The sequence below is a fragment of the Peromyscus californicus genome, unplaced genomic scaffold, assembly GCF_007827085.1.
Source record: "Peromyscus californicus insignis strain IS unplaced genomic scaffold, ASM782708v3 Scaffold_11__1_contigs__length_118956290, whole genome shotgun sequence".
In the NCBI taxonomy this organism is placed as follows: Eukaryota; Metazoa; Chordata; class Mammalia; order Rodentia; family Cricetidae; genus Peromyscus; species Peromyscus californicus.
In genome coordinates, this window is record NW_026294402.1 from 96,337,333 (window position 1) to 96,349,758 (window position 12,426).

Here is a 12,426-nt window from a genome sequence, read left to right on the forward strand (position 1 = left end):
TTGTTGGAAACTTGGCTGGAAAGGTGGCCGTGGACCTCCAGGGCATGGTGAAGAATTTGGACTTCATCCCATCAGTGATGTGCAGCCATGGCCGGGCTCTGAGCAGGACAGGGGTCTGTGATGGAATCTCACTCCTTCCTCGGTGGCTCTTTTTCTTCCGTCCACTTACCTCTTTCATCAGAAACAGTGTGCCTGCCTTGTCATTCCAGTAGGGCTACAGCAAAGCCTGTGAGTTCAATCATGGTGCTTCCACGCAGGAGGCCCGGGAGCTAAGTGATTAGATTGTGAGGAAATTGGAAGGTGAGCTTGAGTTCTGCTGGAGTCCGTGTCAGTCCTTATTTCATTCATCTTCCAGACCAAATTAGACCCGCTCCACTTGGAGCCACGCGTCCTTCCACCTGCACTCGCTGCCTTCTCAGGGCCTGACCCTCTCAATTATCTTCCTTCTCTGCTGCGCTCCACACCCAGCTCTTTCATTAGCTTTTAAACATGCCCCAGCCCTTCCCATTAAGAAGTAGCAAAATAGCAACAAGCCAAAGGAGCCTCCTCCAGCTGTATTTGTGTATGTCTTCACCATGCACAGTCAATCTATTTGAAAGCTTATGGTGTTCTTTTCTCCATAATCAATCAGCCATCTTCTTCGGCTACTATCTCTGTGGTGAACTTGCCCTTAATAAGGTCAGCAATGCCTTCCCATAGATAGTTCATGGGCATTCCCTCTGTCTCTCTCTTGGACAGGGCCCCTATGTAGCCCAAGGCGGCATAGGACTCATATCAATCCTCCTGCCTCAGCTTTCTAGATACTAGGATTCCAGACATGTACCACTACAGCTGTTTTCATGAGTGCTGGCTATTTGTTGTGTTTGGAGGCATGATCTCATGTAGTCCAGGCTGACCCAAAGTTTGCCATGTAGTTAAGGATGACCCTGAACTCATCCTCCTGCCTCTATCTTCTAAGCCCTGGGATCACAGGTGTGCCTTTCTCTGTTGGGTCTTTTTCCAGACTCACCTCACATAGGCCCTCTTAGAAGCATTGGGCCTTGGGATGACTGTTCCTTCTCTAAAATGTGTTCCTCTGACTGTATGGACACCACAAGCTCCTGATTTCCCCTCCCCGCTGTGGAGTTTCTGTTGACACTCCTCTGGGAACCCTCAGTTGTCAGGGTGGCTATTGAATAGGCTGCATATCAAAGCTGCATGCAAGCTCACTTCTCTTTCCATCATCATATCCCAAAGCCATAAACTCTTTTGCTTCCATGACTTGACTGGGCAAAGGATGCCTCCAAGAGTACAAGCTAGGATTTCTTAGCTGGATTGTAGACCTCTGGACCCTGTGCTCATGGGCAGCTCTGATACTGTGTCTTCCTTCCTTGGGTTTCTTTCTTCTTGTATATTTCCTACCTCAGTTGATGTATGAAAACCTACCCAGACACCTAAACAAAATATGAGGGGTGTCATTTTAGTCCTTTCCTCTCTAACTCCTGGCAGCCAATCCACCTCCCCCTCTGCTGACCTTGCCTGATTTGTGTTTCTTGGGTGGATCTGTTTTCTTCACCTTTCTGCTACTTCGAAGCATACATCCCCAAGACCACTGTGGTCTTCTACCTTGAGCACAGGTCTCTGGATTAACCTCTCCAAATTGGGTTCGATATCTGCCTTTCCATTTTCCATCTGCTGGCCAGTGGCTTATATGAAGTGGATGTTTCTTGCTTGAATCTACTTCCTAGCCCATGCTTCAGAGTGATATACAGGTCCCTTATCCTCTCATGTAAGGCCCTTCATGGGGCAGGCCCTCCCCACCCCTCCAGCTACCCACAGCCAGCCCTTTATTCCTCAGCCTCAAAGAATAACCTATGACCCCACAGACATGACATTTGACTTCTGAAACGAACAAGCACGAGCTGTTCCCTCCACTGCTAACCCAGAGCTCAGCTTGGTAACTTCTTCCACTCTAGTTCCAGTTGAGCAGCACCTATGGGATCACTGTCTTTGACTGCTCAGGACGATGGTGGTTCTCCCATGACCGTCCATTTCCCCATCAAGTCACTTACAAAGTTGCATTCTGCTGTGAAGCCAATGCCTGGAACTTGGCATTGTATTTGGGGCAGAAGGCCATTTCTAGCACTACAGCAGTTGCTCACATGCAGGCAACTATGACTTCAGTAAGACCAGAAGAGGCGACTTAAATATCCTTGAGGAGACAGCAGCTTCTCTTCCCGGAGAACAGAATGGTATGGGCTCAGGAGCTTAGCGGAAGCTTGTTTGCCTATACATTTGTTTTGTTTGAGTGTTTTAATTTTTATTCCTTCTGCTGAGCAGGAGGCTGCAGAATTCTGAGTGAGGGTGTCTTCTGGGAGATTAAATAAATCTTGGAAGGAAGAAATTGTTAGTGTAGAGGGCTGTTAAAACACTGATGTAGGTCTGGTATTATGGCTCAGTTGAGAGAGAGCTTGCCTAGCATGCACAAGGTCCTGAGTTTGATTCCCAAGAAGACATACACTGAGCATAATGGTACACATTTGTAACCCCAGTTCTTGGGAGGTAGAGGCAGGGGGATCATGAAATCAAGGTATCCTGCTTATAGCCAATTGGAGGCCAGCCTGGGCTACACAAAGCTCTGCCTCCAGTTCTCCAAAGAGAAAATAAAATGTACCAGTCAAGTTTCCTTGGTCAGAGGAGCCCTGACAATCCCCATTTGGCCTAACGACAAGTTACTTTGGCAGTACATAGTCCCCAGGTTCAGGGGTTCAGGACACACTCCAGGTCCCTCTCAGGATAGGTTGCCCTCTGCCCCCTGGATTTGCTTCTGTCAGACCAGGAACAAGACAAGTTAGTTTTGCCTCTTGGAGCCCTTGTGCAGTAACTAACACTCAGTGGAAAACTGCTGTGTCCTCAGCTGGAGCTCTGGGGAAGACTGACATTGTGTTAAAGATTCAGACAGGGTTGAAAGAGAGCGTTTTAAACATCACAAAACTAAAATTAGGGTAGACTGGGACTGATAGCAGTTAAGAGTAATTGAGGAAGATCCCAGCGAAATACCTGGGGGTTAACTTATTTTAAAGCATGCTGTCTAAGGTCATGAAGTCTAGAGGTAAAATAATGACTTACTCAACTTTCTCAGTTTAAACTTTTTTCAGGCACCACAAATTCTAGAACCTTCTACAAGCCACATGGCATGCTAACAGAGAGCACCAAGGCAAGGATGAACTGTGTTCTCTTTCACTTGGGAATTGCCAAGAATTGTGATGTACTAAGTTGTGACTCTCAACAGCTTGGAACCACTCCAGGGCCCTTGATAACAAGGCAAGCCCCGAGGGATGCAGGATAGTGAGCGATCTCTTCCCCAGGTGTGCAGTAGAGGCCCATTCCCCACTGTTCATCCCCATTACCCTTGCTCTGAGGCCTGAGATCTGCCAGGGCCTACGTTTGTCCTCAGATCTCTTGCTGGTCTCCCAAGACTTGGTAGTGGTAAACACAGATGCCATTGGTCTCAGACCATGATCTTCCAGCATGACCCACACACCCTCTCCACCATTTGGCCACCTTTCTGTGGCCCTGGCAATTCCACTCTAACACTGCCTGGAGTCTCACCAGCGTCTGGGAAGACACAAACCTGTCTGTTTTTGAAAATGACCCTACAACTTCTATGTGTAGGGTATAGCACAGTGACCGAGGAGCTAAGTCTTCTCTGAATCTTTCCATTTCTTTGGTTATTGGGCCCTTTGAGATTCTGCATGGTGCCTGTGTGCTGCTGGTCTCCACTCAGGCTTCCCTTTACTTCATGTGCAAGGAACTTAATGTATCCTTAGCCAGTTGGTGACAGTCATTATTTTCAAATGATGATGAAAACCCTAGGTTATTTCACAAAGAACCTCTTAGAGCAGACAGAGCTATCTGGAGCTTGCATTTCTTATTAAATGGTGTAGTTTTTCCTCTTGTCCTCTGCCTCACTGACCCTCACCCCAATATTCCTAGAATCCTATGTCTCCATAGATACTGCTCTCTCTGTCCTCTTCAGGAGTCTTTGTTACTCCCTCTGAGTGTTGGAGTGACAGACAGAGAGAGAGAGAGAGGGAGAGAGAGAGAGAGAGAGAGAGAGAGAGAGAGAGAGAGAGAGAGAGAGAAAGAGAGAGAGACCAGGAGAAGATGAGTATCTCTAAGGCTTCTGCACATAAGCCATCTTCATTTCTGTCACCCCTGGCCCGCCTGCCATTGGCGGATCATACGTACGGACTCTTGGTGGTCTCCTTTATTTGAACCACACCCTGGGCTACATGGCAAGGCTGCAGATTGCATGCCGTCAGCTTGGCTTTGCATCTCACAAATCACTGCATGTATTTTAAGTTCTGGACATGTTATGGGAGGTACTCATGAACTCAGCAGCTATGGCTGCCCGCAGAAATCAAGCCAGTCAACATCCCAGCATGGTTGGGGGAGGGGTTCATAAGCCCCCACCCACACCTGAGGAGTTATTAGAAGCTGCTGGCTGCTGGGAGAGAGTCATTTTTCTTCAAGGATGTGACCACTGGTAGGTTGTCTAAGGACCAGTGGATGGCTCTATATCTATGTACTTATAAGCAGCACTACCTAGACTCAGTGGGTTATAAAAACAAAGAGAACAAAAAATTGGGAGGGGGATGTGGGAGGTCCCAGGAGGGGTCTGGAGGAGACAGTGAGGGATAGATAGATAGATTCACAAAATACATTATATACATGTATGAAATTCTCAAATAATAAATTAAAATATAATATTAAAAAAGTAGAGCTCTTGAGGCAAGAATGTGGCTCAGTCGGTAGAGTCCTTGTCCTGAGTTCTATTACCAGCAATCCCCCACACAAAATGTCTCAGTTGGATGATCGTTAGCAGCACATGCAACTGGAATCTAGAAGGATAGGCTCTCACAGCTAGTAGGCATCCTCCTGAGAGAACTCTTTGAAAGTTGAGAAGGAAGTCCCCTGAACCCTGCCTGCCAGTCTCCCCTATCACTTCACACCCAAGAGTGTGAGGGTTCATGCCTCTCTGAGTTCCCAGGAACCCCAAGAACGCCAGCAACTATCACTTCCTGAGCCAGCGTCTTCACACAGAACACTATGAATTCTCAGGGAGGAAAGTTAATGTAAGTCTGGCCTCCTGGGCCAGCAGCATCAGAACCATTTGTAAGATGTTTAAGTTCTAGGTTTTACTCCAGGCCTGCCAAATTAGAAACCCAAACATGGGTTCTGTATCCTGTGATTACAACCCCCTCCCGGGTAATGTCAAGTCACACTTTGGTGTAACAGCCCACTGGGGCAATGGTAAGGAGTAGGGTCAACTGTCCTAGTAAAATGCCGACTCCATTGTGTGACCTAGGAAAGGTCTTTGTTCTTGAGATTCTGAGTCTGAAGGTGGGAACGAGGCAGGATCTGCTGGGACTTCACAATTTATAGTGAAGTAGAGATCTCAGATATGTAAAGCTTTAAAAGACAAAGGCTGCTTGCTAGTGACACTCCTTAGACCCCTTCCTGCTTCTTCTATTGGTCTGGGTGGTGGTGGTGCTGGGCAGCTTTGACTGGGACACCAGGTAGGGTGTCTGCAGAGCAGGCCTGAAGTTGTTGAGAGCTTGTTCATGTCAGTGTCACTGAGAACTGTGTCCCCTTCCTGGGCTCTGCAGACCCTTCTTGTTTTCTTCTCTGTGCTCTGCCCTTTCTGGGACCTTGTGCTAACACCAAACGGAAGTGCTTGACATGAACTTCATGTTAACCCTGCCTTGACCACACCAAGATTGGTAGGTTGGTGTTGATAGTGCTAGAGAGGAGACTGAGTAAGAGATACTGCCTAAAGAATGTGGTGACAAATCAACTCATCCCTGTGAAAACTGAGAATAGATTGGTCATATGGCTTAGGCTTGAAAGACACTCATGGATAATTAGTAAACTACTGTGCGTGTAATTGTTAATCAACTAAGCAGGGGAGATTCTGTCTTCCAGTCTCCTGGCTGAACTAGAGCCCTCTGCAGACCACATGGGAATCTGTTGAAGGGTGCTCTCTCTCCCCAGCTTCCCCCATCCTCCAGGAGCCAACTTTATAGCTATGCTTTAAGGTAAGCTCACCTGGGTTGTAGCTGTATCTTCAAGTTATGAGTTACTTTGAAGGTGCTTCCTGCTAGTCCAGAGCTGGTAACTCAAGGCCAGAATTCCCCTGTGACAGTTTAAATCGTGAACTTAGAACAACCTTCAGGGATGGGAGTCTCGATAAGGCTTGCCTAGGTCGGGTTGGTCTATGGGCATGTCTAGGGGTGATTGTCATGATTATGTTAATTGATATGGGAAGACTCAGCCCACTGTGGGCAGCACCATTCACTAGGCAGGGGATCCTGGACTGTAAAAAGTAGAAGGGGCGCTGAGCACAAATGAGCATACATGCATTCATTTTCTCACTGCTCTCAACCGTGGATGTGATATGACCACCTGCTTAAGGTTTTTAATGCTTTGACTGGCGTGCAATAATGGATTATCACTTGGAAGTGTGAGTCAAATAAACCTTTTCTCCCGTGGGCTGCTTTTGCTATGATATTTTATCACAGCAACAGAAATGGAACTAGGATTCTCTCCCATCAGTTCACTAGGCCTAGAGGAAAAGGCTCACACTGCCTTAGATATATATTGAGTTTGGAACCAAGGTTTCTTCCAAGTCCTCACATCTCCCTAGATGTGTGTTTACAGACATAACAATAGCAAGCAGTCTAAAGTTTGGACATCAACTTCTTAGTATAGTGTGTGAGCTAAAATCAGAGTCCAGGGACACACACTCTGACAACATCTTACATAAACCCAGACATGCTTCTGCTCTTTTTAATTAGACAGATAAAATTAGCAAGGAGATTAAGGTAAAAGGAGAAATTAAAAATATTTAAATGTTAGGTGGAATTTACAAAAGTGAATCAAACAATGAACAATGAGGTACAAGAAGGAATGTGAAGAGAAACACGGACAGGACAGAGACATTCCTCGGATGTCACACGGCTTCAGCCAGTCCGCAGGCCAGGCAAGAAAGAATTCTCCCTTGCCGCCTCTAAAATTGCTGGTTCCGGGGATGTGGAAGAACATTCTCCAGAAATCCTTTCCTTCTCCTTTTCTTCAGATCTTATCAGTGATAACTCTTCAGTCAGCATCATTCTAGAATGGCCCACACTGCATCCAATTCAAACCACTCACCTGTTTCCTTCTTAATTTGCAAACTCTTCAGAGACTGTTTTTTTTTTTTTTTTTTTTTTTTTTTTAAATTTTCATTTGAGTTCCCCGCCCCGCTCTTTTCTCTTCCCATTGAGCCAAGCAGCCAGTGGGCCAAGCAGAAAGCCAGGCCAACAGCGTATTCCAGCCCCCTGAGACCTCCCAGAGCCCAAACTCTCAAAGCCCAATTCTTTTTTCTTGTTTGCATCTGTCACGAACAAGCACAGTCGTTTTATAACGCAGACACACATACGTGTGCGCTTGCACACGGAAACAGGTTTTTTCTATTATTTTTCCAATTTGTGGTTTCTTTTTTCCTTTTTGCAGAAAATGCAAACAAAAGAAAAACGAGGTTTTCAATTGAAGGTACATCTCTTCTTCAATATGAAGACATTAATTGGATTGGTTGGATCCCCATGCAGTAGTGGTCAGCAAGGTCCTTTGGCAACTGACAGAACAACATCTGGAGACTCAGGAGCTGGGTTTGATTTGAAGAAACTTCCCTACACGAGTCATGAGCAAAGGGAGATGATATGGGGAGGGAGGAGGGACTCTCAGGGAGGAGTACAAAAGGAGAAAAGAAAAGAACATCATTGGTGAGGGAGAAGATGGAACAGCCCGAGGCTTGTGTCTCATCCCTCCACCTCCTTCCCTTCTTCCTGCAGACAGGTAACTCCAATCCCTTAGGAGCCGAGTTCACCTTGGTTCCCAATTCATATGGATTCAGCTTCACTTCTGTTAAACATCACCTTTCTCTATCTTTATTATCACGTGTTTGGTTTCCCACGGCATCGACGTGCTTCTGTTGCGGAGAAACGACGATTGCCCATGAGCCACGGGTCCAGTTCATTCTTCACAGATGGAAAGTTGTTTCCCAGCCAAAAAGCTGATCTTTCTTGCACATTCCACAGTGGTCAACCTCTGGTTTCCCTTTGACCCTGGTTCTTTTCACTTCCTCTCCTCCCCTGTGAATGCAAGTGTTCTCATGCCATTACCGATGGTGACTGACTCATCTGGACCCTCATCGAATGGATGCTGCTCAGAATCTTCTTCTGATGGCCTGCCAAGGTGACCCCTATTCTCAGGAGGTCTCTAGAAGGGCAAAGGAGTCAATGTTAGAGTTAGGGCAGCTTTTTCACAGCTCAAACTTAACACCAAAGGCATGCTCCTGAAAATAGTAGGGTGGGCAGAAAAATGTGCTAAAAATCCCAGAATCTTAAGTGAAATCAGGCCAAGTATTTACCAATATTTCTTTTACTTTGTATATGTGCAAATGTGTGTGAGTCTCTAGTGGTGTGTGTGTGTGTGTGTGTGTGTGTGTGTGTGTACATATATGTACATGGATATGGAGGTCAGAGGCCAGCCTTGAGTGTTACTCCCTAGTCACCATCAACCTTGTCTTGTGTGTTTGTTTCTATGAGATTGTCTCTTGCTGTGGGATGTTCTGTATGGCAAATGTGTTGCTGATTAGTCAATAAATAAAACACTGATTGGCCATTGGCTAGGCAGGAAGTGTAGGCGGGACAAGGAGGAGAATAAAGCTGGGAAGTGGAAGGCTGAGTGAGAGAGACACTGCCAGCCGCCATGATGACAAGCAGCATGTGAAGACACCGGTAAGCCACGAGCCGCATGGCAGGGTATAGATTTGTGGAAATGGATTAATTTAAGCTGTAAGAACAGTTAGCAAGAAGCCTGCCACGGCCATACAGCTTGTAACCAATATAAGTCTCTGTGTTTACTTGGTCAGGTCTGAGCTGCTGTGGGACTGGCAGGTGAGAGAGATTTGTCCTGACTGTGGGCCAGGCAGGAAAACTCTATCTACAAATGGCATCCAACATGGTGGCAAGAGTTTCCACCTAAAAACTGAGAAAAAAGATTCTAAAACGGAGCTAAAAATAGTTCCTAATTGTCTCTCTCAAATGAGCGGCAGCTGCCGGTTTGAGCTACTGGCCGGTTCCTAGAGTGTGTGCTCGACCTGCCGTATGGCGGGAATGAGGCCTCTGCAAGTGGCAGATTAAGCTGCATGGTGGATTTAGACTTTGCTAGCACAAAACAAAAAAAAAAAAAGAGGTTTCTGGTCTACATGCTGCTTGGATTAAAAACATAGACCCACAATAGCTCCCAGAGCTGGCGGTAAACCACTGCCATGTTGGGAAGCTGAGGTGGGCGGAGCCAGCAGCCACAGCTGCTGCAGTTTAAAGCAATAAATTCACAATAAGACAGATACAGACGTAATAGTTTACAATGTGTGTAAAATATACGTAGGCTTGAAAGAGACAAAAAAGGTGATACATACAGTTATAGAAACAAATACATAGTTTTAAAAAATAAAGTCTTTAAAGAGACAGTAAAATTAATATAAAAAATAAGCCACGTGAAGATGAATATTACACAGAGAATCTGGATTGTGTTGTCTTTGGGATTTTTAACTGCAGAAAAACATTTGATTGTAAAAACTGTTGAATTATGCCAAAATGTATATTTTAAAGGTACCTTGACTTCAAAATTTGGATATAAGGATATGTTGCTTTGGAAAGGAGACTCTGCTTTTGTTCCCACAGAAAGCCAGAGGCTATGGATTTGTTCCAGATTAAGATACATCAGGTTTGACCAGCCAAGACCTCCTGAAAGGTCTCCGATGACACCATGGCCCAGACGATCCAACATCCAGAATGGTTTGAAGGCAACTGGCTCAGACAATACACCCTCATGGACTATTTCATAATCCTAAAATTTTCTTTATGTCCCCATAAGATACAGCGCCCCCCTCCAGCAGGAAGTAGTAAGAGAAGCTACGCCCAAATTCCCAAATTATATGTAATTTTACTTTGTTAAGGTTAAAACCTTCCTTTTGGAAAAAAAAAAGGGGGGGGGAAGTGCTGTGGGATGTTCTGTATGGCAAATGTGTTGTTGATTAGTCAATAAATAAATCACTGATTGGCCATTGGCTAGGCAGGAAGTGTGGGCAGGACAAGGAGGAGAATAAAGCTGGGAAGTGGAAGGCTGAGTGAGAGAGACACTGCCAGCCGCCATGATGACAAGCAGCATGTGAAGACACCGGTAAGCCACGAGCCGCATGGCAGGGTATAGATTTGTGGAAATGGATTAATTTAAGCTGTAAGAACAGTTAGCAAGAAGCCTGCCATGGCCATACAGTTTGTAACCAATATAAGTCTCTGTGTTTACTTGGTCAGGTCTGAGCTGCTGTGGGACTGGCAGGTGAGAGAGATTTGTCCTGACTGTGGGCCAGGCAGGAAAACTCTATCTACAGTCTCTCACTGACTGACCTGGGGCATGCCAATTATGACAGTGTGGCCGGCCAGTGAGCCTATGGGGTCTTTCTGTCTCTACCTTTTCAGTGCTGGGATTGTAAATGAATGCCACCCTACCCAGCTTCTTTCACAATGATTCTGGAGATAAAACTCAGGTCCTCATGCTTGCCTAGCAAGCATTCTACTGACTGAGCTATCCCCCTCGCCCCCAGCACCAAGTTATAATATTACCCTGCTCAAACTCATGTTCTCTGTGCACCCCTTGTCCCACCAATCTCCATGGGCCATGCCTTATTTCTCATCCATGGATTCAGAAGCAGCCTTTTCACAGTGGCATGACCCTCAGGTGGACTGGAATTTTCCTCTGACTCTCTAAGTGCACACTCTATGGGACTTTGGTTATTTTGTGGAACTTTCTGCCTAAATTAGTGAACACCCACTGAGATTGAAAAGCTACAGGGCTTGCCTGGTCTTCTGATGTTTCCCCCTGAGTTTCCAATCTCTCACTCTGTTTGAATTTTAATGCCATGCATTTTTAAGAAGGGTGATCTTAAAATAACTTTAAAATATCTGCCCAAGTAGGAATCCAAAGAATATGTCTGGGAGAGAGTTTCAGATCGGATTCATTTGTCAACTGTGAGAATTAATATGAACAAGTCCTTAGCTGGTAACAATGCAGAGTACTGCCCAAGTGCATACCATGTGCTATATACTATCCTATCTAAACTTGCAGGGATGTGTTTCTCAGTCATCAGATAGAGAAACTTCAGTCACAGATGGTAAGTTTAACAGCACCCAGGTTTTCTGAGCAGGCAATGGACCACACGCATGCTTGTTAGACCATGCTATTCCATTTGTCTCTATACAAACCAATGACAAGGGCACTATTCTTACATGTGCATTTACAGACAAGACAAGTGTCATTCAAAGAAGTGAAGCACTGAATATCACACAGCAGGTAAGCAGTGAGAGACATAGAATTCAAATAGAACAGCACCTGGTTCCCAGCCTCCTAACAGGCCTTTCAAACTCTTCTACGGGACTGCTTATGTCTTCCACACTCCCTGAGCCTAGCACAGGCAAGCTTTTTTGTATACTGCACACCCTGGCAGACCCTGGGCTGTGTGTCTGTATCCACAATGCCTTGGCCCTACGCCTCCCCAGACCCCAGCGCCCCATGTTAGCTAGCTGCAGTCCATCTCTCCAAGGCTGCAGCTGCTTGAGATAGGCAAATTGCCTGTGTCTTTTATAGCAAATACTTTGGGGAAGCATGCTTGAATTTTGAATTCACAAATTGCCCCGCCATCTATTTTATCGAGTTGCTCATTTTCTTTTTTTTTTTCCTCCATCTTTCATCTCTCAAGAAACAAACTGAATTGCTCCAGTACTGTGTGGCTGTGTTTTACTTTGAACTAAATCCCTTAATTTTCAGTTTGACTTTCCTTTTAATCCTCTCCTTGTTCCTTTTTTCTGCGACTTTCCCCAGACTGAAGGAACAGCTTTATTTGACTCATTCAGTTATGGAGGGGAGGAGGGGGAAACATGTCAAAGAAAAGTCTTAGGCAGACTAGAATGAGCAAAGTAGTGTGGCCCTGACTCGATGAATGCCTACACTTAGGCCCTCTGATCACCCAGGAGCATCCCTCTGGGCGCTGCAAGATGGGAAGGCTGGTTCTTTTTAACTTTGTTTATTTTAGTTTTGTGCTGTCCAATTGGCAACCATTCAAAATGTGTAGGACTATCTTTTTTTAGGGATCACCAGGAAATGGACCTTTACCAAACACACACTGCTATTTAGTGGGTTCAAATGGAGATGCACATTCAATCCACCAAACGGAGAAAACCCAGACTCCATCGTTTATGATAAGAATAAACCTCACAGTGATAAGCCTGACTCCAGGCATGGGCCAGAAGCCAGTCAGTGTCTGAAATCTGTCCTTCTGCA

At 45.6% G+C, this 12,426-nt stretch overlaps 1 protein-coding gene across 2 annotated transcripts in view; it reads right to left on the bottom strand.

Moving 5' to 3' along the window:
* Nucleotides 1-6,817: 6,817 nt before the first annotated feature.
* Ephb1 (EPH receptor B1) overlaps nucleotides 6,818-12,426 on the bottom strand; it is a 448,378-nt gene continuing 442,769 nt past the window's right edge. For both annotated transcript variants that reach the window (XM_052718325.1, XM_052718319.1), the window contains one exon: nucleotides 6,818-8,301. In XM_052718325.1, coding sequence (XP_052574285.1) covers nucleotides 8,193-8,301 — 109 coding nt within the window. In that variant the 3' untranslated portion in view covers nucleotides 6,818-8,192. The remainder of the gene's footprint in view (nucleotides 8,302-12,426) is intronic.